This window comes from Haliotis asinina, chromosome 6 (genome assembly GCF_037392515.1).
Source record: "Haliotis asinina isolate JCU_RB_2024 chromosome 6, JCU_Hal_asi_v2, whole genome shotgun sequence".
In the NCBI taxonomy this organism is placed as follows: domain Eukaryota; kingdom Metazoa; phylum Mollusca; class Gastropoda; order Lepetellida; family Haliotidae; genus Haliotis; species Haliotis asinina.
Window position 1 is genome coordinate 41241183 of NC_090285.1, and position 22787 is coordinate 41263969.

General features: G+C 36.4%; 1 protein-coding gene across 1 annotated transcript in view; it reads left to right on the forward strand.

The window, feature by feature from the left end:
- The window catches only part of LOC137287002 (E3 ubiquitin-protein ligase rnf213-alpha-like), a 130059-nt gene extending 108716 nt beyond the window's left edge, over positions 1-21343 (forward strand). Inside the window, exons 73-94 of the mRNA XM_067819079.1 lie at positions 1044-1149; positions 3192-3305; positions 3858-3929; positions 4368-4430; positions 4597-4794; positions 5000-5084; positions 5856-5890; positions 6905-7002; positions 7194-7344; positions 7536-7698; positions 7927-8027; positions 8136-8193; positions 10524-10726; positions 11002-11134; positions 11231-11314; positions 12555-12750; positions 13674-13902; positions 14011-14085; positions 15488-15682; positions 16081-16170; positions 16396-16595; positions 17947-21343. Of these exons, the coding sequence (XP_067675180.1) occupies positions 1044-1149; positions 3192-3305; positions 3858-3929; positions 4368-4430; positions 4597-4794; positions 5000-5084; positions 5856-5890; positions 6905-7002; positions 7194-7344; positions 7536-7698; positions 7927-8027; positions 8136-8193; positions 10524-10726; positions 11002-11134; positions 11231-11314; positions 12555-12750; positions 13674-13902; positions 14011-14085; positions 15488-15682; positions 16081-16170; positions 16396-16595; positions 17947-18124 (2827 nt within the window). The 3' untranslated portion in view covers positions 18125-21343. The remainder of the gene's footprint in view (positions 1-1043; positions 1150-3191; positions 3306-3857; positions 3930-4367; positions 4431-4596; positions 4795-4999; positions 5085-5855; positions 5891-6904; positions 7003-7193; positions 7345-7535; positions 7699-7926; positions 8028-8135; positions 8194-10523; positions 10727-11001; positions 11135-11230; positions 11315-12554; positions 12751-13673; positions 13903-14010; positions 14086-15487; positions 15683-16080; positions 16171-16395; positions 16596-17946) is intronic.
- The last annotated feature ends 1444 nt before the right edge of the window (positions 21344-22787 follow it).

Here is a 22787-nt window from a genome sequence, read left to right on the forward strand (position 1 = left end):
CCATCTCAGACAACCTTAATAGACAAGGGCTACTGGAATGATTGCCAGCACATTATAAAACAACAAATGTGTTCAGTAGCTGTTGTTTGATCTTGATGATTGATCTCTCACAAAAGCTTCTGGTTGCTGAATATCTTTGGCACCTGAGGATCGATCACAAAGAAGCTGAAGGGATCCACCCAACTCACCTACTTAGCTGCCGGCAGTACTTTCCTTAGACTTCAGAAAACTACAAACCTCTCCAGGATCAGAGCTTGTAAATGATGGTCTTCTTACAATCCCATGCTACAACAATGAGGATTAGTAACTTTCATGCCCTGAATATCATGAAATCATGAGGATCTTTCATTGTGTTCCACCAGGGCATTGAAATCAAAGGATATTGATATGAGGACTGGAGAAGCACTGAATAGGAACTTTTTATCTGATGGTAATGAGAGAGTGTTTTTAAGAACATGTCAGTGAATAATTCCTTCAGAAATGTTTTATTGAAGTGTTCTTGGATAGAAATGCTTACAGGTCACCAATCGTACCATCACATGAATAACATTGAGTCTGTGATGATGATACAAATTACCCTGGGCTTTCCAGGAGATTATTAGTTCTTAACTCTGTGAACAATCACTAAGGTCAGTTTACATCCAAGCCGGTTATGTATTCTTATGAATCCATGGCTAAGCCACGTGATAACTGCAGTTTGTGTGGTGCAATAAGTTTGAAACTTCATGTATAATTTATACATTAGATATATAAATGACTTTTATATTCCACATGGTTTACAGCCATCCAACCATCCATTCAGATTTACTAACCAATTTTTCACTAAAACGAGGAAGACTAGTTTGGGAAGACACATGACTTGCCTAGAGACTGCTACACACTTGTAAGGAGGGTTCATTAATAGTAGGTTGTGTGTGTGTCAGGCGTTATCAAGATAAGGATATATGTTCTAAATGTCAATGAGACATTTAGCAGAAATGCTGAGTGGAAAGGTTTTACAATATAAGTATATTACAGAAATATGTAACTATGGTGTATTTCAGGAAGTTTTTGGTGAAGCAGATATGTCGGGAGTTTGGGACCGACAGCTACCATGTTATCTGTGATACTGGCAAGGTGCCATGGTTGGCACTGGATGTTACAGATCAGGTGACTGCTTTACTTTCAAATTGTATTTCTAATTTAATGCTGTTCTTTTACAAGATGGTAGTGATGGCCATATTTTACACCTCATCTAATTGCCTGAAGAGGTAGTAATGAGTTAATATGCATTTAGGTTGGATAGACTCTTGAATCTGTTAACATATATGCACAGTATAGTTTATTATAGATATTACAGGTTGATATTGTTTTTCACACCAAGAATGTGCTAAATATGGATGATTTTGACAAAAGTAATATGTAGACACATCGATATTGATAAGCATTCAACTCAGTAAGTGAGCTGGTCACAGTTCCTAAACAATGGTTTCAAAATAATGATGATCTTCCAAAAGTATTATACTCCAAATTCAGTTAGTCTAAAAACTAACTAGTCTGTCATATAAATAGCTATATAAATAAAGTAGACAGATTCTGATGCAGCAACCATATATTTTCTACCCCAAAACCATTGCTTGTTAGAGTGCAGGGATTTTGCAACTTACAAATGACTTTCAGCTTCAAATAATTCTGATATTTTAGCGCATGTCATTTTGTGACTATGGTATGTGCATGTATACAGTTGAAAATTTTCAGTGCACAGTAATCTGAAGTTTTGAACAGATTATAATTAATATCTATATAGTATTCCCAGAAATTATTGAGAATCATGTTGCGTCATGTAACTCATTACATTTATTAACTTCTGGCGTTTTACTTACATAAACATGTTAAAACATCATCCTTTTACAGTCTCAGTCTTGTTTTAGTACTTTGTTAGACCTCCTCGCTCAGCAATGCATGCCTGAATACGCCTAGGCACACTACCCATCAAAGTTTGTAGGTAATCGTGTGACAGGGTATCCCAATATTGGACCACCTCGGCCTTCATATCTTCAATGTTTCTCAGTCCCTTTTGGTTTATTCTGTCCTTCATGACTCCTCACACATTCTCAATTGGGTTTAGGTCTGGGCTGTAACTGGGCCAGTCTAAAACTTGAACATTTTCGCCCGACAACCACTGTTTTGTGTAGCGCGCAGTGTGTTTTGGGTCATTATCATGCTGGAAAATCCAATCATCTTCATACAATGTTTGTGCTGTCGGAAGAAGGTGACCATTTAGAATGTCAACATATCTTTCTTTTGTCAAGTTTCCCGTGAAAACACACAATGGCGTCACTGGCCGATATGCCACCCCACATGTGAAACTTCGGGCTATGGTTTGGTCGCTGGTAGATAGGTTTGACAGTATCTTTGGTCCAAATTTTCACACAAATTAGGGAAAAGCCAAACAGAACTTTCATCCGAAAAGAAAACATTATCCCAATCTTGATTTTCATGAGCCCGACACCAGTTTAAACGTTTTTTCCTTTTGTGCATCTTTCATCAACGGCGAAGGAATTCCACGTTTTTTCACCCAATTAAGTCTCTGTAATTCCTGCCTAACTGTTTCATTGCATACCTGAGGACTTCCTCTGGTAATCATTTCATTTCTGATGTTCTCAACACTTTTCAATTTGCCCCTACTCACAATCTGCCGAAGTCTTCGGCGATCCACAACACTGAATTTCCTAGGCCGACCTGCCCCTGCTTTTTGTGCTCTATCCCGGTTCCTCTTTGAATATTCTTCAAAGTTCTGTATACTGTAGACAGAGGAATACCATGTCTACAAGCTAACACTTTAGCATCAGCCTCACCCCTTTCAAAATCATCTAGAATGAGCTTTCTTTTCTCTCTTGCTGTAAATTTTGCCATGTCAACACAGGAAGCCGTCTGCTCAGACAAGGGAGATAACTCTTGACGTAATGAGCTGCCTGCTAAGCCTTCAAGAGTTGTCTCCCTTATTTAGTATGCTTAGTGCACAGTGAAAGCCCTTTTTCCAATCTTAGCATCATTAGAAAAAAACAAAGATTTTCTCAATAATTTCTGGGAACACTGTATGTACAAGTAAGTAAATAGCAATTTAACTTAGTTCAAAATCAATGATTAAAGGTTTTGATTTCAATGTTTGAATCTATTATTTGTTTGAATCTATTATTTCATTATTGCAGGTAAAGGAGTGTCCTGATCGATATGTTGTCTGTCTTGAATACCAAAGGATAAGAGAAACTTTGGCAAGGACTCTTCTTGGTGAAGACATCAAGCACCTGAAACAACTAGTCAAGGTACAACATTATATCTATCTGAAATTGTATATATCTTCTGAGCATATCTGTCCTAAATTATTGACAGATATATATTTTTCTTGCTTTGCTGATTTCCAATGGAACCTGACAAAACTGAAACTTCATCTCATTCTATATTCAAGGCCAGCCTGAAACCATATCTTATAACTAAGCTTAATAACTTATAGTGAAGGTTAACAACATTGTACAAATGGACTTTTGTTTGTCATTATTTTTGTTCATTCTGCTGAAAGTTGAAATCTTTAGTGCTGACTAATTTTAGATTTCTGGGGCTTTGACTGTTTTACTAGTGACTTACTTTGGATGTGTATTCCCAACATAAGGCTACTTATTTACAACATCAGTGCTGCATAGATCTTTACTTCACATTACTGAAAGATTCCTAGTTTTCAGTAACATGTGTTGCTACTGTGTGTTTACATTCAAGTTACATTTTACCTGTCTGTTGGCTCTGACTCCAAGAAAGATAATTATATGTGATTACTTCAGGATAGATGCCTCATAATTCAAAATGTATGACTGACATTACAGGACCATGAGATGTTGTTCCTCCTGGCCATACACAGGGAGGTGACCATGAGGAACATAAACCCGCAAACACAGGTAGGATATGACATGGTCTGATGTTTTTCTCTTAACTTTATCACAGCCAAATGTCTGAAAATATTCATGTTAACATTTCTCACATCTTTGTGAGGACAATATTAGGTATAAGTTATCTGATGTTTTGAGTACTATTTGCAGTCTCATTAACAGACATTATTTTACTCAACATAATTCATCTTTGCTATGATGAACCTGGTGTCAACCAAGTCCTGGGGATGTAATGATGGACTGTGTGTGGACATCTCTCTGTCTGTCATCAGTCTGAACAAAGTTAGACTGAAAATGATGGTAGTGTTTGTTTCTGAAGTGGTTGTAAAAGAAGTACAATAATCTTTCACCAGATTTGATTCACAGGTATTCTGTATCTTAACGTATATATTTTTCATGACTACTAGGTGTTTGCTGCCATATCAGTGTTAATCATTAATTATGCAGGAACAGTCTGTGGAAGGCATTGCAACATTTATTGAAACAACTAAAGAAAAGGTTTCTCAAAAGGTAAGCCATGCTGTATCATCAACAGTTTGATATAAAGGTTATTTTTTCATCATTGATTGGTTGACATCACTTCTGGTATATCCTTTGATCTATATGATGGTATACCTCTGAAATTAATAAACTATAAACACGAAAGAGATTAATTATTTATTTTGTGTGGTGATAGGACATAGCCATGAGGCTGCTGAGAAATCAGCTGGGTGGTCTAGGATCCTGTTTGACTGTTCGACGAGGTCAGAACATGAGAGACCAGAGTGTGATGTGTCTTCTAGTCCATGCCTATCTGACTCTAACTCACTTCAACAAGGTGACAAACTTCATGAAACCTCTCGCAGACCTCATTCAGGCACCACACACAATGATGGTAAGAGGGAAGTCCTTTAACTCTGTCAAGTTGACTTAATGATTGGTATAAAGGAATATTCCATATTTGTTTCCCCAACTTGTATTACAGTTTGATTTGTTTTCCATAGAGTTGTTGGTATGCCATAGAATGGTTTAACACCATTGATGTATTGCATATGAGCATAAAGAGCTATGCATAGCAGTGATTGTTCACCTTCCCACAGAACATGCTACTTCCCACAATGCCACAGGATGACATAGATGTCATCAGACAAGGTCTGACACGAGAAGGAACCATTGTCTTCTACCGTAAGTATACTTTGATAATTCTTTTAACTATCCTTACTATATGAGACTGGTGAAGGTCCAAGTAGAAAAGGTCTTCAGCAGCCCATTCTTGCCATGAAAGGCGACTCGCTGGCTTGATTCCTACCTTATCGGTTCCCAATTGTGCAGATCAAAGCTCACGCTCACTGGATTGTCTGGTCCAGACTCAATTATTTACGAACTGCTGCCATACAGCTGGAATATTGATGAGTGCTAAAAGTACTAAACTCACTCACTCACTCACTCCCTGTAGGATATCAAAGTTATTTTACCCAGCTAAAATCACACAAAACAGCCCCAAACATTTTTTATCAGATTATGACTTCACTGTCAGCCATCCGAGACAGGTACCTGTACTTTATGCAAAAGCATTTATACCACCATTTGCACCTGTGGTGATCGTTGATTTGGCAGGAACTCCTTTGGCAGACAATCACTTGACTATTGAGATATTACCAGAGAAGGGCTAAGTTTTATACATTACTAAGTTCCCAGTATTCCTGCCTTCCATGGTTTTTCTTGTCCTCAGCTGTCCTAGATTACCCAATGTTAGACCCCAATCTTGACTTTTTTGTGTGTGATGCTAGCCAAATTACAGGAATGGCTATAGGGTAACATGGGAAGTATCTTAGAAAGATATATAATCAGTCCCAAATTGTCGAAGTTTACTATAGAATGTAAGATGAATCCTAATAAATTGTTGTTGACATTTGGAAAAGTTGGTAATGCAGGCTCTTTGTGATTTCTTTCCAGAATGTCAAAATGGACACCCATATGCTATTGGAGAGGTAGGTACCACTAAGAAATACATTGAGTAAAATTAGGATATTTAGATATTAAGAGAATGATCCTAACTAATGAAACTGCAGGATCAATTAAGCAGTAATCTTATGTGCCATAATTACAAATACTGATCATTTGTAAATGTAAGATTATCCAAATATTAATGTTTTAAAGTTGCAGCTATATTTGCATATTTGTTAAAGTTACGAATTTCATCAGAAATTTATGCATTTGAGGACCCATGAAGATACGGTGTAGAATAGGTCTTCAGCAACCCATGCTTGCCACAAAGGCGATTATGCTTATGGGCTTGGGTGGTCATGCCCGCTGACTTGATTGACATTTGTTATCAATTCCCAATTGCATGGATCAATGCTCATGCTGTTGATCACTGGATTGCCCAGCCCAGACTCGATTATTTACAGACCATTCAATTCGCCACATGGGTACAATGTGTGAAGCCCATTTTCTGGTGTCCCCCGCCATGATATTGCTGGACTATTGCTAAAAGCGGCATAGAACTAAAAACTCACTCACTATTTACAGACTGCTGCCATATAGCTGGAATATTGCTCATTCACTTATTCCCTGTACATATGAGACATAGTTCATACTGACATAAAATGTCATTGATATCAAGCTCCCTCATGAAAGACTTTGGTTTTAAGTGTCAGACTTGGAGTGCCTTGAGAAACATCAAAATACTGTAACATGAAAATCCATACATCATGTACAAAATAACTTCTTATTGAAGTTTTCAAAGTCATAGCAGATGTTATTATTAGTTTTTGTTAAGAAAACTCATAGTCTTGGAAAATCTGTGATGTTTAGACTGTTTATGAAGTATGTCTACAGATTAAGATCCTGGATTTGAATTTTGTTTAAGAGACTAATGCTAATAAAACAAATTTAAATGACAGTTGAAACCTTCATGTTGAGTGTTCTCTATCAAAATTGCTATTTGTTAAAGATTTGTTCTAAAACCTGTTCATCACCTTGTTGCTTATGACATTTTGCAGTGTGGTAGACCTTATACTGAAGCAATCTGTAACATCTGTAAAACAAAGATTGGTGGATTATCCCATCAAGCAGCAGCTGGAAATACACCGGTTACTGGGTATGTATTTATGTTCACATACATAGCTGCAATGTTAGGTGGGTTTGTGAAGACTGACATGAATATTATGAGGTAGTGAGAAATCTTTGAGAATGGTTTGTGTCCATGTCTTCTAATGGTAAACCTGGAAATCTTGCTATGAGGATGCATGCAGGGCTAGTTGGTTGCCAGTGTTTATTTCTTTATTGTAGTGACCAGACCCGCCCTGGTCATGTTCTTGGAAGAGCAGCAGACAGAACCAATGCCTATGCAGGTGAACGCAGACTGGGAGGAGCTACCTGTGCTGTACTGCGTTTCTTCACTCATGCTGCATTACTTCTGGGAGCAGAAAACTACCCACAGGTATGTTGTTGCTGGTTGTAAATCAGAGATTTCAGTACATTTCAAGCTTTTCATGTTCTAAACATGTTATTACCTGTTTCACTGTCATAGTAAAATGTGTCAGATATGTAATATGTTACAGATAGAACTAGTAAAAGTGTGTTGAACCTGGGACAGTAGGCAACTGGTGCATTTACCTTGATCCATTGCAGGCCACAGCAGAGCTAGTCTATCCCCCAGTACAGCAGGATGTCAGTCAGTTTTTCTTGGAGCACCTCCAGAAGGACCTTCAGATCATCCACATGGCCACAGGGAAGAGTGTAGATGATGTCTTCCTCCTCCTACACTTCATCTGCCATCAGATTTCACAGTCAGGTTAGCTATCAGCAAGAGCACCACATTTATGCTACAGACTTATACTTATACTGCTGTTCTGTTTTCCTAAGTTTGTAATTAGTGCCTATTAACATTCCATATTTTTATATTTGACAATTCTTCCCCCTGTGCTGGCATTTTACTCAGTTATAATTGTAATATCCATAAGTGTATGTTTAACAAATATCAGCAGGTTTCAATAAAAATATCTGTCTGTTTGAATCACAGAGGGGTTCAAACGAATGGCGCCACAAGCACTTGACAACAAACAGATCAGAGAAACCTGGGAGGAACAGTTTGCAAGATCTTTCATTGGCCCTGTGTTACAGGTAACAGGTGTTACAGTTCAAGTCTCATTACCCATTTATGGTAACAAACCTCATTTATTTAACTTTACTGGATGATGAACTAAATGTTTGCATTCATTTTCTTCACAGGATCTTGACAACTGTCTGAACGCATGCAATGAGAGAATCATGAAGGACAAGAGAATAGGTACTGTCTCACGTTTAGTTATTTATGTCTAGCAGTTTGATGGAGTCCATCAGTCTGTTTGTGGTATCATGATGATTTTCTGTACCATATGGGAGGAAATGAAATTTATTCCCCATGTATGTACTTAGTAATTGCATACTTGGGTCTGCCCCTGTCATTTCAGCCTTGAAGAAATCATAGGCTTTGTAAATCCTAGACTTTATGTCAGGAGTGGATTTCATTTTCTTTCACTTTGTCTATCAGCCATTATTACATGTCTCTGACATCACGAATACATGTGCATCTCACTTTTCATGGCGTTCCTTTTGTTGCCACTGCACCCATGTAACAAATTGGGAAAATGACATATAAATGACAACTGTTTCTTTATCATTTTTTTTATATTTTTGTGACCAAAATTATGCAAGCTTTTTTCTAGAGAAGGTCTGTTGTTTTTAGTGCATTCTGCACTAGCTTGATTCTTTTGTGTCTATTTGTTTTTTGTATTAGATTGCAATTCATCAGGACTGTGTTGTCTCAAATGGACTGTAGTTGACAGTCAAATGGATGCAAGTGTCATGACTGACATATTTTGACTTTAAAAATTTGCTAGACTGTATTTACATAATTCATTGTATGAAGGAAAGTTAACTGTGATCAGCAATTGGTATTAGTATTTATTATCCATACAGTGAAACATAACCGAGTACATAAAAATCATGTGTTGCACACATGTAATAAACCCTAAATGAATTTTATTGGTCAGTTGTCATGACCATGACCTCCATGACCCCACTGGAATGTGGAACTACTTTTTTCATTCACAACTTTTTACTACAAATTTACTACGAATGTTCAGTCTCGCTATTATGAGAACACACCATTGAAATGCTATCAAATACAAACCGTTGCAAGCAAGCAATTTTTCTCACACCATGTTTATTGATATGAGATTTCAAGAAAAGGTAAAAATAAACACGGCTCAATAACTTCGAGTGGGGCAGTGTGTTCGAAATAAATCTAACATCCCAATCCATGTCGTACATGAACACAAGCAAAGCCTTGTCTCGGGATGTTGTTCACACTATCTTCAGACATCCAATATATGGGGGGACATTCCACATCAAAATTGACAAGTCTTCAATGGCAGTGAGTGAGCCACTGTTGCCATGTTGCTTGCTCTCCTCTCAGTGACTCTTCTGACGATGAATAACATTCCCATTAACAGTGTTTCCAGGTATACAATCCTTACAGTTACTTAAGTTGATAAAAATTAAATTTCAATTCAAAATGTGTATTTTTTTGTCTTTGTGCAAGAGTAGCTAGTCAGTATGTAGTGCTCTTTTCTTAGCATTACACAGGGAGTTTACATCCTTAGTGCCGTGTCACTGTATTCTTAGGCAACCTTGACCTTTACGTCAAGTGACAACAGCTGATTTCGTTTTACGTGGAGTTGTTTAGAAAAAAAAGTTAGATACAAATGGATAATAAAGAAATTACCACACTCACAAGTGTGTCATATTGTTTTTACGATACTCGTCAGAAACATCCATATGTATTTTGTCTGACACTCGTTTCGTAAAAACAATATGACACACTCCCTCGTGTATTAATCTCTATTTTATGCATGATGAATAATTGATGGTATTATTATTATTATTTTTTTCTTTTTCAACCTGTTACATTTGAAAATTTGCAGTGACAATAGATATAAGAAATCCCCTCCGAACCAGCAAAATATAACACAGACAGGTCACTTTTCAGTAATATGTATTGAGCAAACAATAGCAAGATATAAAGATTCAAAATAGATTTTTCGTGTTCATTGCAACTGAGTCAAATCTACGGTAATGGGTCACAAATATGATATCCACTTACCAAAGTCTTGGTTTAAGAGTGAGAAACAGTAATACTGAATGTAATGTGGCAAACAGTCGGGCAGTGGTCATGTAGGTCAAGTGCTGACAAAGGCTGGCAGATTGATGTTGGCCGAATCGTGTGCTCCAGTTGTCCATTTGTGTCCCGTGTGTCAACACAGCAACCAGCCTTTATATACACAGTCACTGATTCTTGAATATTCGAGGTCAATTTGACTATCGCCATTAACTTAGAACCTTCTCGTAGTCTCTCAGAAGTTAACAATTAACCGAAATACATACTCAGAGAAAGATAATTCTAAAGTGCTATCTTAGAGGTGTGCCGCTAAGAAATACTGTTAGCACTGAGCACTTATGATACAGCCCATAATAACTATCAGTCAAAACTCTAAATAATGTGTTCCAGTAGTGATTATCACTTAATCAATAAAACAACTTACAGAAAATACTCTCGTATGTGTACATCTTTCATAGGTCAAGACAAGTTGATGTCTATTCTGTATGAAGTAGACACCTCCACACCCCAGGAAGTTGACTGTCTTCACGAGTTTCCAGCTGTCTGGAGGTACCGGTCACGTATCACTCTCGAGCATTTCCTGAGAGAGTTTCATCTAAAAGTAGAGAACGTCAAAGGAAAGAAATCCAAGATGGAAGTCCTCAGCCTTTTCAGACAACAGGTTTGTTACTAGGAGTGAAAACAACTTAATAGCAGAATTGCAACTGGCATTGTGTTCAGGTATCCTTCTAATGGATTATTGGAATCCTACATTTACATCATCAGCATACCAGTGCTGATAGTGTCTTCAGAATTATTGTCTATAAGTGTAGATGATCTGCTACATGTCAGTCTTTACTCCTACATTCTGCTGCCATGCTGTAATATGACTTGAATATTAAACCTATCTCACTCTGCCCTATGTTCAAAATCTTTTGTACATATTCTGTGTTTCAGCATCCATTCCTCCAAGCACTACATCACATCCCAAGAATTCTCCGGTTGCAGCAGTTCCTCATGGCAAAATATAGGCGGCGCCTTGATAGAGTGGAGGCTAAACAAATGACTGTTGCTGATGCTGCAGAGGATGGTATTCATATCATTATTATCCTTATATGGATTGACGTGTAATTGAGTATCACACAGTAGGTGAGTGTCAAATCAACGTATCAACTTTGTCTTCCAGGAAACAACTCCATTGATGTGCTGGAACACCTGTCAGATTTCACAGCAGCCTGGGAATGTGTCAAGGAAGGACTTCACAGTTATGGTAAGAAGATTTCCTTCTGTGACACTAAGAATGCAGATGTGTAAATGTCTTACATGTGAACATGATGACGGATGATACAATTTATGCAGATCCACTGACCACCCTTTTTATCCCCCCGGTATGTAATGCGGGGGGATATAGTGGACGCTTCGCCTGTCTGTCCATCTGTCCGTAATCATTTTGTTTCCGGAGCGTAACTCAGAAACCGTTCAATATTTTTAGACCACACTTGATAGATATAATAATCTCAACCTATAGTTGTGCCTTTTGCTACTTACAGAGTTTTGGCATTTCTTTGTTTTGTTTTGTTTTTCCATGGTACATTTTGGTGTTAGTCTCATGGTAGGATGGGCTTTGTTTCTGGGGCAGGAATCAAAAACCGTTCAATATTTTTCTGCAAAACTTGTTACATACATTAGTCAAAACCTAAAGTGGTGCCTTTTGCTATTTACAGGTTTTTGTGATTTATTATTTTCTCAGTTTCCATGGGAGCATTTCGGACTTTGTCTCAAAACTGAGAAGTGTGTTTCGTTTCCGGAGCACATCTCAAAAAGTTCCGAATATCTGTCAGCAAAACTTGGTAGATATATGTGGCAGACCCCAGCGTGGTGCCTTTTGCTATGTACATTTTTTTGTGATTTATAATTTTCTGGGTTTCCATGGAAATGTTTCGGATTTAGTCTAAAAATGGAGGGGTCGGCTTCGTTTCCAGAGTACAACTCAAAAAGTTCTAAATATCTTTCTGCAAAACTTGGCAGATATGTAGGGGAGACCCTAAAGTGGTGCCTTTTACTATTTACAGATTTTTGTGATTTGTCACTTTTTCATTTTCCATGAAAACAATTCTGACTTAGTCTCAAAATGGAGGGATAGGCTTCGTTTCCAGAGCACAACTCAAAAACCATTTGATATCTTTCAACAGATCTTGGCAGATATATGAGACAGATCTTGAAGTGGTGCCTTTTGCTGTTTACAGATGTATGGCATTAATGTTTTTCATGACTTCCATGGAAACGATTCAAACTTAATCTAAGAAAACATCAAGTAACTGTCAGATGATTTGTCCTTTCAAATATGTGGGGGCTATGTCATCTTCTGATGGCTCTTGTTGAAAAAGGTATTCATCTGAACCACTTTATATATTATGTATGTATGTAAAATATTTCAAGCGACAAACTACATATAATATTCTTGAAGGTATTTTTCCAGTGATAAGGCTGCAGGTCTGCCTTAATTTCAGGATGTTGGACAGTCCATGATGGCCTGATACACCTGCCTGATGCCTACAAGAACATGACCATAGATGAGAACTCTCCCCTGGCTGTTCTTCTGCCATCCACTCAAGGTCCTGGCATCTGCTCCTACATGATGCTGGAGTTCCTCTTCAGGAAACATAATGAATTCATGGAGAGTTACTGTAACAAAACAAAACAAAAGTGAGTTTCTAAGAAACACAGCAATAGAATTATGAAAACATTATAATTTCTTTGAATGCCCTACCTTAAAGACAATATATGTACTAGTAATTTGGCTAACATCTTGTGACCCGTGAAGGTCCCAGGGTAGAAAAGGCCTTCAGCAACCAATGCTTGCCATAAAGGCGACTATGCTTGTCGTGAGAGGCGACTAACAGGATCAGGTGGTCAGGCTTGCTGGCTTAGTTGACACATGTCATTGGTTCCCAATTGTGCAGATCGATGCTCATGTAGTTGATCACTGGATTATCTGGTCCAGACTCGATTATTTCCTGGCCGCCGCCATATAGCTGGAATATTGCTGAGTGCGGCGTAAAACTAAACTCACTCACTCACTCACTCATGCTAACATCTTGTTGTAAAGTGATCTGTGTGGAGTGCAATAACCTTTCTACACAAAGGGAATCAACACGTCTTTCCTATGAGTACACGTTACAACCTGAATCTTTTTCACTGTCGTTTTTGTTATGTAACATGAAACAAGGAAGTGTTACATTATTAATAGAATAAATCTTAGTAGAAATTACAAGTACAATGATATTACACAATACAAGAGTCCATGGCAGAATAATTATGATAACAGTATGAAAAAGAATAGCAGTGGCTGTCATGTAATAGAGGCAGTATTCTTTGAACACTAAGCATTGTTATCTAATAAATATATATATATTCTTTCGATAAAACTACAGATTGCCACATTTGACATCATTTATCTAATCACTGTAGTCTCTTAATCGTAGCTCTTTATGCCATGCACATGAAAATTACAACATTATTTGCCTTGTATTCCATGTTATGTGTAATGCAGGGAGTCATGTATGGAACCCAAGACCCATGTTACTGAGAGAAATGACTGTACTTGAACATGACCCTGTATGTTGAAGGTATGAGCGTCTGCCTGAAGTCAGCATGAGGAAGCTTCACAGTAACCACCTGGTCAGCTACCACCCTGACCGTGACCTGCTGCCCCTAGTTCTGGCCAACTGTAACTACTCCTTTGAGCTGGGGAAGGGTACCACCATTGAGTATGACTTTGAAGGATTTGAGTATCAGCTCAAAGAAGTCATTCTACAGGCCAAGTCCAGAGTGGAGCAGAAGTCACATGTCATACCAGTGAGTTAAGGTTACATATTTGAATTACAAAACATTTCATTGAATTATTTCATGAAAGGTGATGTGAACATTTCTAAAGTTTCACATGTGAGAATATATGAATTTCAGATTGACACAATGGTGTATAGAGCTGACACAACCAATTCTGTCATCTTCAAGATGCTGCGAGACAGAATAGATCAGGTATTTATTTACTTACTGGCCTATCAAAATATTACTTATCCTGAAGGTTTGTTTAGTCACGCATCTGGCAAAATTTAGGCACAACTAAGGTTTCTCAGTATCATTTATCAATATTTTTCATAATGTTTGTATTTATATACATATATCTTCATGAGGAAATGGAGCATGGTGTAGTTAGAAATTTGTGAGACCCATGCAATATGTTGATTTACTAAGACTTTGCCACAAAATTAAATGTTGACACTGAAGTATTTAGTTCTTCCAGATCACCTTAGTATTAACATAATCTTCTCTGTGCAAAGGCAGGAAAACCTCACTTCTTTGCTTTGTTTGCAGGACCAAAAACCACCCTAATTACCTGTTCCCTCTACTCCATGGTTTAGTACTTACGCTATTTCTAGATTGTTTCAGTTTACACAGTTCATGGTTATTCTATGTAAATCATTGTCAGTATTGGGACACATTATGTATTTGCTCGGGCTTGTGTTATTTATGTGCCATTGTCTGCTTCCCTGTTATAAATGTCAAATGCATGGACATCATAACTTCTTCATTGCAAACATTCTCCATGAATCTTGGAGACCATTCAGTGGCAATCCATATGTTACACATGAGGAGACCCGTGAAAGTCCCGGGGTAGAATAGACCTTCAGCAACCCATGCTTGCCATAAAAGGTGACTATGCTTGTCGTAAGAGGCGACTAACAGGATCGAATGGTCAGGCTCACTGACTTGGTTGACACATGTCATCGGTTCCCCATTGCGCAGATCAATGCTCATGTTGTTGATCACTGGATTGTCTGGTCCAGACTCAATTATTTACAGACCATCGCCATATAGCTGGAATATTGCTAAGTGTGACATAAAACTAAACTCACTCACTCACTCACACATGAGGATTATGTTGTGTGTTTTGACAGACCCTTTTTACTTGATTCCCATGCAGAGATTTCCAAGTGCCATATGGAATCTGTTAAGATTATGGTGACCATTGTGCGTCTGCATCAGTACTAGGGAGTTTGCTGTATCCTTTGTGGATATTTCATAAATGTATCATATCATGTTGTCAGAAATGGTTTGAACAAAACCACAACCAACACATTCCTTTATAAACAATGTGCTGTAAGGTGATAGTACTTCTGCAGAGATAAATAGTTAGGTGTAGCTGACAGTGAGAATTTAAAAATTTGCATTGAGTGATTACTGTCAAAGACACAGGTTTTATGGCCATGATGTGATAGAGGATGTATTCTGAAAAATATTTAAGTGATAACTATTGTTTGATGTTTGTATGTCAGTGCTAATAAATTCCAGTGCCCCAAATTTACAATATCTTGACATGTTCTGGACATGGGTCATACTATTCCACTAATGTGCTGGACACATATCTGCCTTGTTTCAGGAATCTCTTTCACCAGCAGTGAAACTCCAAATTGTGTCTGAACTAAAATCCAGCCTGCCAGACATCTGTGACTCTATCAACAACTTGGACATCACCACCAGCTTCCTCAAGTCTTTGGGAGGAGAACCAGACAAGTCACTTCAGACTTTCATGACAGATGTGCTCAAAATGAAACAGACAATAACCAGCCAGAAGGTGATTGATTGAGTGAGTTTAGTTTTACGCCACACTCAGCAATATTCCAGCTATATGGCGGCGAGAAGGTGATTGAAGTTATTTAGCACTTTAAGTGAACTTTACATATATTTAAATGTTCAAAAGGTGGCTGCCATGTCAGCTCAACAAGAACTGAAGATTATCACTCAAGCAACAGATTTCTAATTCAGAAGCAGACGTCATGTCTTCTGTGTAACTGATAGCTCCCATATTGTAAGATAAACTTTAGAATGACACAGCTATGGGACTGCTCTATATGAGCAAGGGCAAAATATCACTTTCTGGTGACCTTCAGAAAACATTGGATTGAGAATTTGAAAATGAAAATGTTTTGCCCAGTAAGTCAGACTTGATCAATATTTTCTCATTTATTTCAGGCAAGACAGTTTTGCAGATTCAAGCATATACAGTCATTGTGGCTGCTGCTCAGTTTTGAGAAATCAGTTATCTTAGCTCAACATGGACAGGTTAGAGACCATTAGTATTCTGTATTATCTTAATGCAAACCTTTGCAAACTTCTACTAGATAAGACTTGTTAAATAAAGTGCGAATTACAATTCTTTTGTAAGTCACCCGAGAAGGATTGACGAAACTATGCTATTTCTATTTATTACAGGTTGTGAACAGAGATGTCAATATATGCAGAAATATTATTTGGGCATGCTTTTTCAGTCGTGTATATTTCATTTAGGATGCCTTTGATGATTTTGACAATGAACTGAAAGAAGGTCTCCCTGAAGATGCCCGAGCTGAACTGAAACAGTTTTGTCAGAACAAGAACCTAGAAAAGCTGGAGTACCTTCTACAGCAAATATTTGACTGCTTTCTGCTGAGAGTAGCCCAACCAGTTGACCCAAATGACCAGGATGCCATAGACCTGAAAAGCATCAGGTGAGTAGTGTTGAATGTTTCTTGTCTTGAATGTATACTGGCATGTCTTCTTCTTAACTTGTGCTGATGTGTTCTCTGGATGTAAGGCTGTTGTGTCGTCTTAATGGGTGTTAGCCTCTTGTGTCTTCCATCATATTGTGTTAACTTGATAAGTTTATCTTGAGTGACCTTCCTCACATGTTAACATTATGATGTCTTCTGATGAATCAGAGTGAAAGTTTCTTTCAAATACCACTGAGAACAATAATCCAGTTGTGTCCCAGCATGCCTGTAGGAGGAAAAACTTTAAGTGATACCAGTCTCAAATGGTTTAGCTCTTTCATGAAATCACTGAGCACACAGATATGGTGTCCCCCCAAAAAAAAACCAATCAAGATGAATCAAGATTCCAACTCAAACTTACACATTTCTGGTATACTTAAAGGGCAGAAGTCTGCTTAGCAAGTTTTGTGGCACCATAGGCTACTGGACCAATCATGTTCCTTCAGATAATGTGTGTTTAATGTTAAAGATGTGTCTAGTTTAAATGTATACAAGACATGGATGATGTTTTGTATGAATGTATGTTGGTTGGTCTTTTCATAATTTTGTGACTGATATTTGTGCTGTCTGAAAGTGTTAGGCAGATGATGTGTTTTGCTTTTAATGAGCATAAGGTTGATTATCAGGAGGCACATGAAAGTTCCCCTGAAATGAAAACTAAACCAGTTTATCCAGCTTCTTTATGTAGTTGAAATTGAAAAGGATATCAGTACTGACCATTGCCGTGCAGTATAACATATTTCATTGAAATATATAAATATATAGAGAATATAAATAGATAGAAAAGCTTTGAAATTAAAAGCCCAATGCCAAAGAATTATCAACCTGGACTATCTACCAACACAGATTTCATTCAGTGTACAATGTGATGGAAATCATATGATAACATATGTTATGTAGGGTTGAGACATACCCTACATACACACTCCTCATTGCCTACATTAGTAAGGTGTGGATAAATATATGTAATACGGTAACTGCATTACTCAACAGACATTACATGCCATATTATAATCATTAAGTCAACTTTTGTCCAAATTTATCATGAATGATATTGTTCATTACAAATAGATCCCTTCTTTAAATGCGCTCAATGTCCTCAGCTTGCATCTTGCATAGAGACAGATTCAAATTGGAATAGAACAAATACCAAAGATGGAAAATGATATTCCTTTGAAACACTATGATATATTCATTATAACCTGATCATAATTAGGTTGAACTGTATCCAAAACCTTTAAGCTGTTATAATACAAACATGCATGCAAAGAAAGATTTACTTTGATATGTGGAACGTTACACTTCACAGCCTGCGAGACATCCTGCAAGGGGACAGAGATGCTCCACTGTACAGTAAGGAACCTGATGATACACTGACCGATGAAGATATCCTCACCTTGCCTGCAGTCATCCTGGGGAAGCACATCCCCGACACCTGGCTGTCAGTCCTCCGGGAACTTGAAAAACGGAGGAAGGAGTTTCAGTAGTGCCTCAACTTACATCAGTAGTGGATTTTTTAACATGCTCTTGGTGTAAATATTTATGAATGTGCCAATCCTCTTGAAAAGTCACCCAGCTTCAACAGCACTGGTTAATCAAAGTACATGTGCTGAAATAGTATATATGAAGGTGTTGTTCAGTCACATGTACACTTAATATTATGGACTTAAAATACTTCTGGACATAGCTACTTTTGGTATGTTGTTCATATTCATCGTTGAATTTGCTGATTTAATGAACTGCTCAGATGTATATTTTCTTTCATTTTTTTATAAAGTGAAGTCGTGTTTTTATTATTTTCCTTTTCATTATGCAGTGTGTTAAAACCAAATTGCTTTGAAAAAATTAATATATGTATATATATTTTTATTCAACAAAAGGTATATGTATGCTGTTATGTATCATTTAATCATTCTGATATGTTTTCTTGAGTTATTGGAAGTATATGTATGATATTTCAATGAGTTTGTAGACGGAAAGGGCACATGTCCCTGTTTTTAGCATCAAAAACTGCTTTCTATTACACATTGCATAATAACATATATTCTAGAATGCATATTTTTATAATGACAGAGACTTATAGATATTATATTTATTCTTTGGTGTAAAACACCCATTTGCTATAGCATTTTAAGCAGTATTTGGAAGATGTTTTACACACTTTGGTAACAGATCTTTCATTTCTTAATCTTTATTTGATCCAATGATGTGTTATCAATATGGTGTAAAGATGATCACTAAGTTATCAGAGAATTCTTGGGACATGCCCTATCAAACCTATGTAATGATGTTTTTCTGCTACATAGTGATAAATGTTGCAACACATTACTCTATATGCACATACAGGGATTTGTAATACAGATAATGTCATTATATTTGTGGTAAGGATCATACATAGAATTAGTTCCTTTTGATGTTTGATGTTGTACCTGCATGTGTAATCAGGATTCCCTCAGCAACTATCTGAATCGCAATATTTTTGCCTTTTTACACAGTTTTAAATTTCTACATGGATTGTTGAGGGATGTTTGCAAATCAACTGTTCGTATGATATTCATGTAAGCAGAAGATTCACCTTAACAGTGTCTTTGCTGCAAAGCTGGTGGCTGTCTTGAAAATCATGAATATTTCAAGAACGATTTAATTGGCTTTGAAAAATATATACTGGACAAAAAGAGTCAGGGATATATGTAATTTTTTAAATCATTAATAGTGATATATTTATTTATTGTCACAGTAATAAAGTATCAATCATAAAAATTCCAGTATCCCTAACTTATTTTGTCCAGTATATGTAAAACATACAAACGGATGATACAAGACTGTCTGATACAACATTAATTCATATCATTTATTGATTGTTCAGTTTTGTACATTAGTACAATATTTATCAGTAAAGAAATATGATCTTAATGCATTTTCTTGTGTCAGGTTGGGGATAAAGGGTTATTCATGTGATATGATATGAGATGAATATCTTGCATTTTTAATGTTATATGTTTCCTGGAGATTTAAGTCATTAAGCTGACTTTCAAATCCATGCTATTTCCACATATGCTTTCGTGTATATAGCATCAGTTCAGATTGCCTTCTAACACCAAGAGAAAAAAAAGCTCTATGACTGACCAATCAGAATAGAGACTTTTCAATAGTTACTGTCGAATGATCATTTATGCGCCATTTATTCTTGTTCCTTGTATTATTGTCAATATTTGGATAGTTGGCTGTGCTTACACATAATGATTGATAATGTGGTCTATCCTGATTAAGAACAATTCAGATCTCTCATACATGCCATTCTTCAAATAATGCTTTTGTTTGATCCACAGTTACATGTTTGTTGTTTTGTCGCGGACAGTTTGAATATGTTACTTTGTATGCCAGATGTTAACATCTGTTCATATTTTTATTTTCATTTCATTTTGTTCTGCACTGCTTTTTCATCATTACTGTGAACAAATAATAAATAGATGTAATGCTGTTAATGTTTGGTTTAGTCTTTCAGTTGTTTATGTCCTGTTTAGTGTGTTAAGTATAATATTGAAAAATGTTTCACAAAGTAATTTTACTAAAGAGTTGTAGAACTGAAGTATGTTTTATAAAATTGCAATTTAACAGAAGCGCATGAATTAGGTACTTTGATGAGATGTACACAGATTGTCATGATGTAAATTATACTGTGCGAACTAAATACGCAAGATTTTCATCACATAACAAGGTACACAACACAAACTACTTAAAGATGAATTATCCGATTAAGTTCCATTTCCGACAGTGAGATCATCACACATCATCTCATTTTCACACAGACCAATTAGTCCCAATGGCTGTGTGATTTCCATGTCCCATTTCTGGCAGTGGATTATAACACCTCCCTAATTACGTCATCTGGTGACTGCCAGTTTGGGGATTATACCAAATTATCCCGAAACTGTTGTGTGCCTGTTGAAATGTAAGGGATCAGGAAGTTTGTAAATATGTGAATTGTGTGTATATATTTATTTGACATGCAAAAGTAGATGATGAATCTTATGTGTACATGTAAATATTTCAGTTCTATTTTATTCAGATTATTCATATTATTTGATTCTGCAGATGAGTTAAACATCTCGGTTTAACCCTTTCTCCCCAATATATAATTTGATGTTGAATGAGTTTGCAAATCTATAAAAAAAAAATTATTTGATTTAGTTTTGTCTTTTTCAACAGTATTATCATGAGCACTTTTGACTGAAAAGACTTGTATTTTGAATATGATTATTGAATAAACATAATAATAGCTTAGAACAACATTAGCTTGTACAAGTGCATCTAGTTTCCAGTCATGGGTTTGACTTTAAGCAGCATAGGAATTTTCCTCATCTATATTCATGGCTAAAGTTTTTGTGCCAACCTGAAGTTTCTGTGGTGTAAAGAAGTTTCATTGAACAAAGACTTATATGGCACCTGTTACTGTAATAATTAAGTTTGTTAAATATTTCTTTTCTGTAATGTGTAGGTTAGAAATTTGTTCATTGCTTGATACTTTGTTCGCTTATCTACTTTTTAGGTGTTGGTTATATTGTTTTTCTTTCATCATCATATTAAAGACTTTGTCTTCTATGAATCATGTCAACAACAAAAATAATGTTCTTTCAGGTGACATCTTGATTGTGTTCCTTAGATAAGGATTGCTTGACATGCTTGAATAAAGAGTTTACCTTGTTTGTTCTTGTCATGATTTTCTGCTAATATTTCTATGAACACAGACATGTTTGTACTTGGGTATACATTTTTATGAAATGGCATCATCCACTTTTAGTCTCTCATAGCATGAAAACTAAACAAGACAAGTTTAGAAACAATGGAACCAGATTGGCAAAGATTGCGTGGCATCACATTGGCCATGATCATAAAGAAAACTTTCCTTTGAAACAGATTACCAGTTTAGTTTTATGTATGTGGAATTCAAAACTGTATGCAGACTAGACCTCCATGTTTTATGTCAAGGTGAAAGTACAGTTTTTGACAGTGTAACTTGCCTAGCATTGTCATCAATTAGAAAAACAAACTAGCATTATACATTTCTTACAATACAGAATGCATAAAATACAACAAACTCATGACATATGTAGACCTGAGTTCAGCGACTACATATTATAATGAATGTTGAAAGGTTTTGATTGCTTCATTAGTATTAGATGGGGTCTGTTTGTTTATCTTAATCTCTCATAAACATTGTGTCCCATTATTCAAGCATTTGAACCCATGAAGGTCCTGGGGTAGAATAGGCAGATTTTGGTGGGGGGATATACCAAGATAAAAAGTTTTAAAAAAGTGGATTATGAGGCTGTAATATAGCCAAACCAATTTGCTTGAAGGTTGACAGATAATATGTAGAAATATCAAACATAAATCAGCTGCATTTGTGTCTTTTTTTAGGTAGGGTTTTGAACATATTGAAGGCCCATCATACATGTGCACAAATAATTAATCAAATCCACGTTGTGTAGGCTAATCAACAGCAATAACAATACAAACAAATATGTTTAGTTATTGTTTAGTAATGAGAAACATTTAAAATATATATCATGGTAAAACCCAGCTTCACTCATACAATCATACATTTACACATTATACATTCACACACGATTTCATCAATATTTACACTGGTAATGCATTAACATTCTGCAACACAATTAGTTATCATAAATTACACATTTACAAAATGACAAAGCCGCCACCACATGAATGTACATACTTCAAAAGTATTGAAAGAGACTAACCTTCAGAAATGATCCAAAGAGCTCCAACTAAATGGCAAATACATGTACATGTATGCATTATCCAATATACACAAGTGCTTTTCTGACCAGCTGACAGTAGAAATGTCACAAACTACACGTACATTTCGCACTTTAAGCTTTGGACTGTAAGGTAACAAGGTGTACGACAAAGATTCATTAAGGGACAAGCTTGAGTAGGCTATTGTGAGGCACGTAACTCATTCAGTAAAGTGAGGGAGAGGTTTAGAAAACCTGAAAAGTTAAGTATGTGTGTTTGTTCAAAATACATCAAATTGAATTTTTAATTTTGTTAAAACAAAAGAATAAAAACTGTATATATAAAAGATTTAATGGTGTCAAAAAACACATTGCACAAAATCAGTCA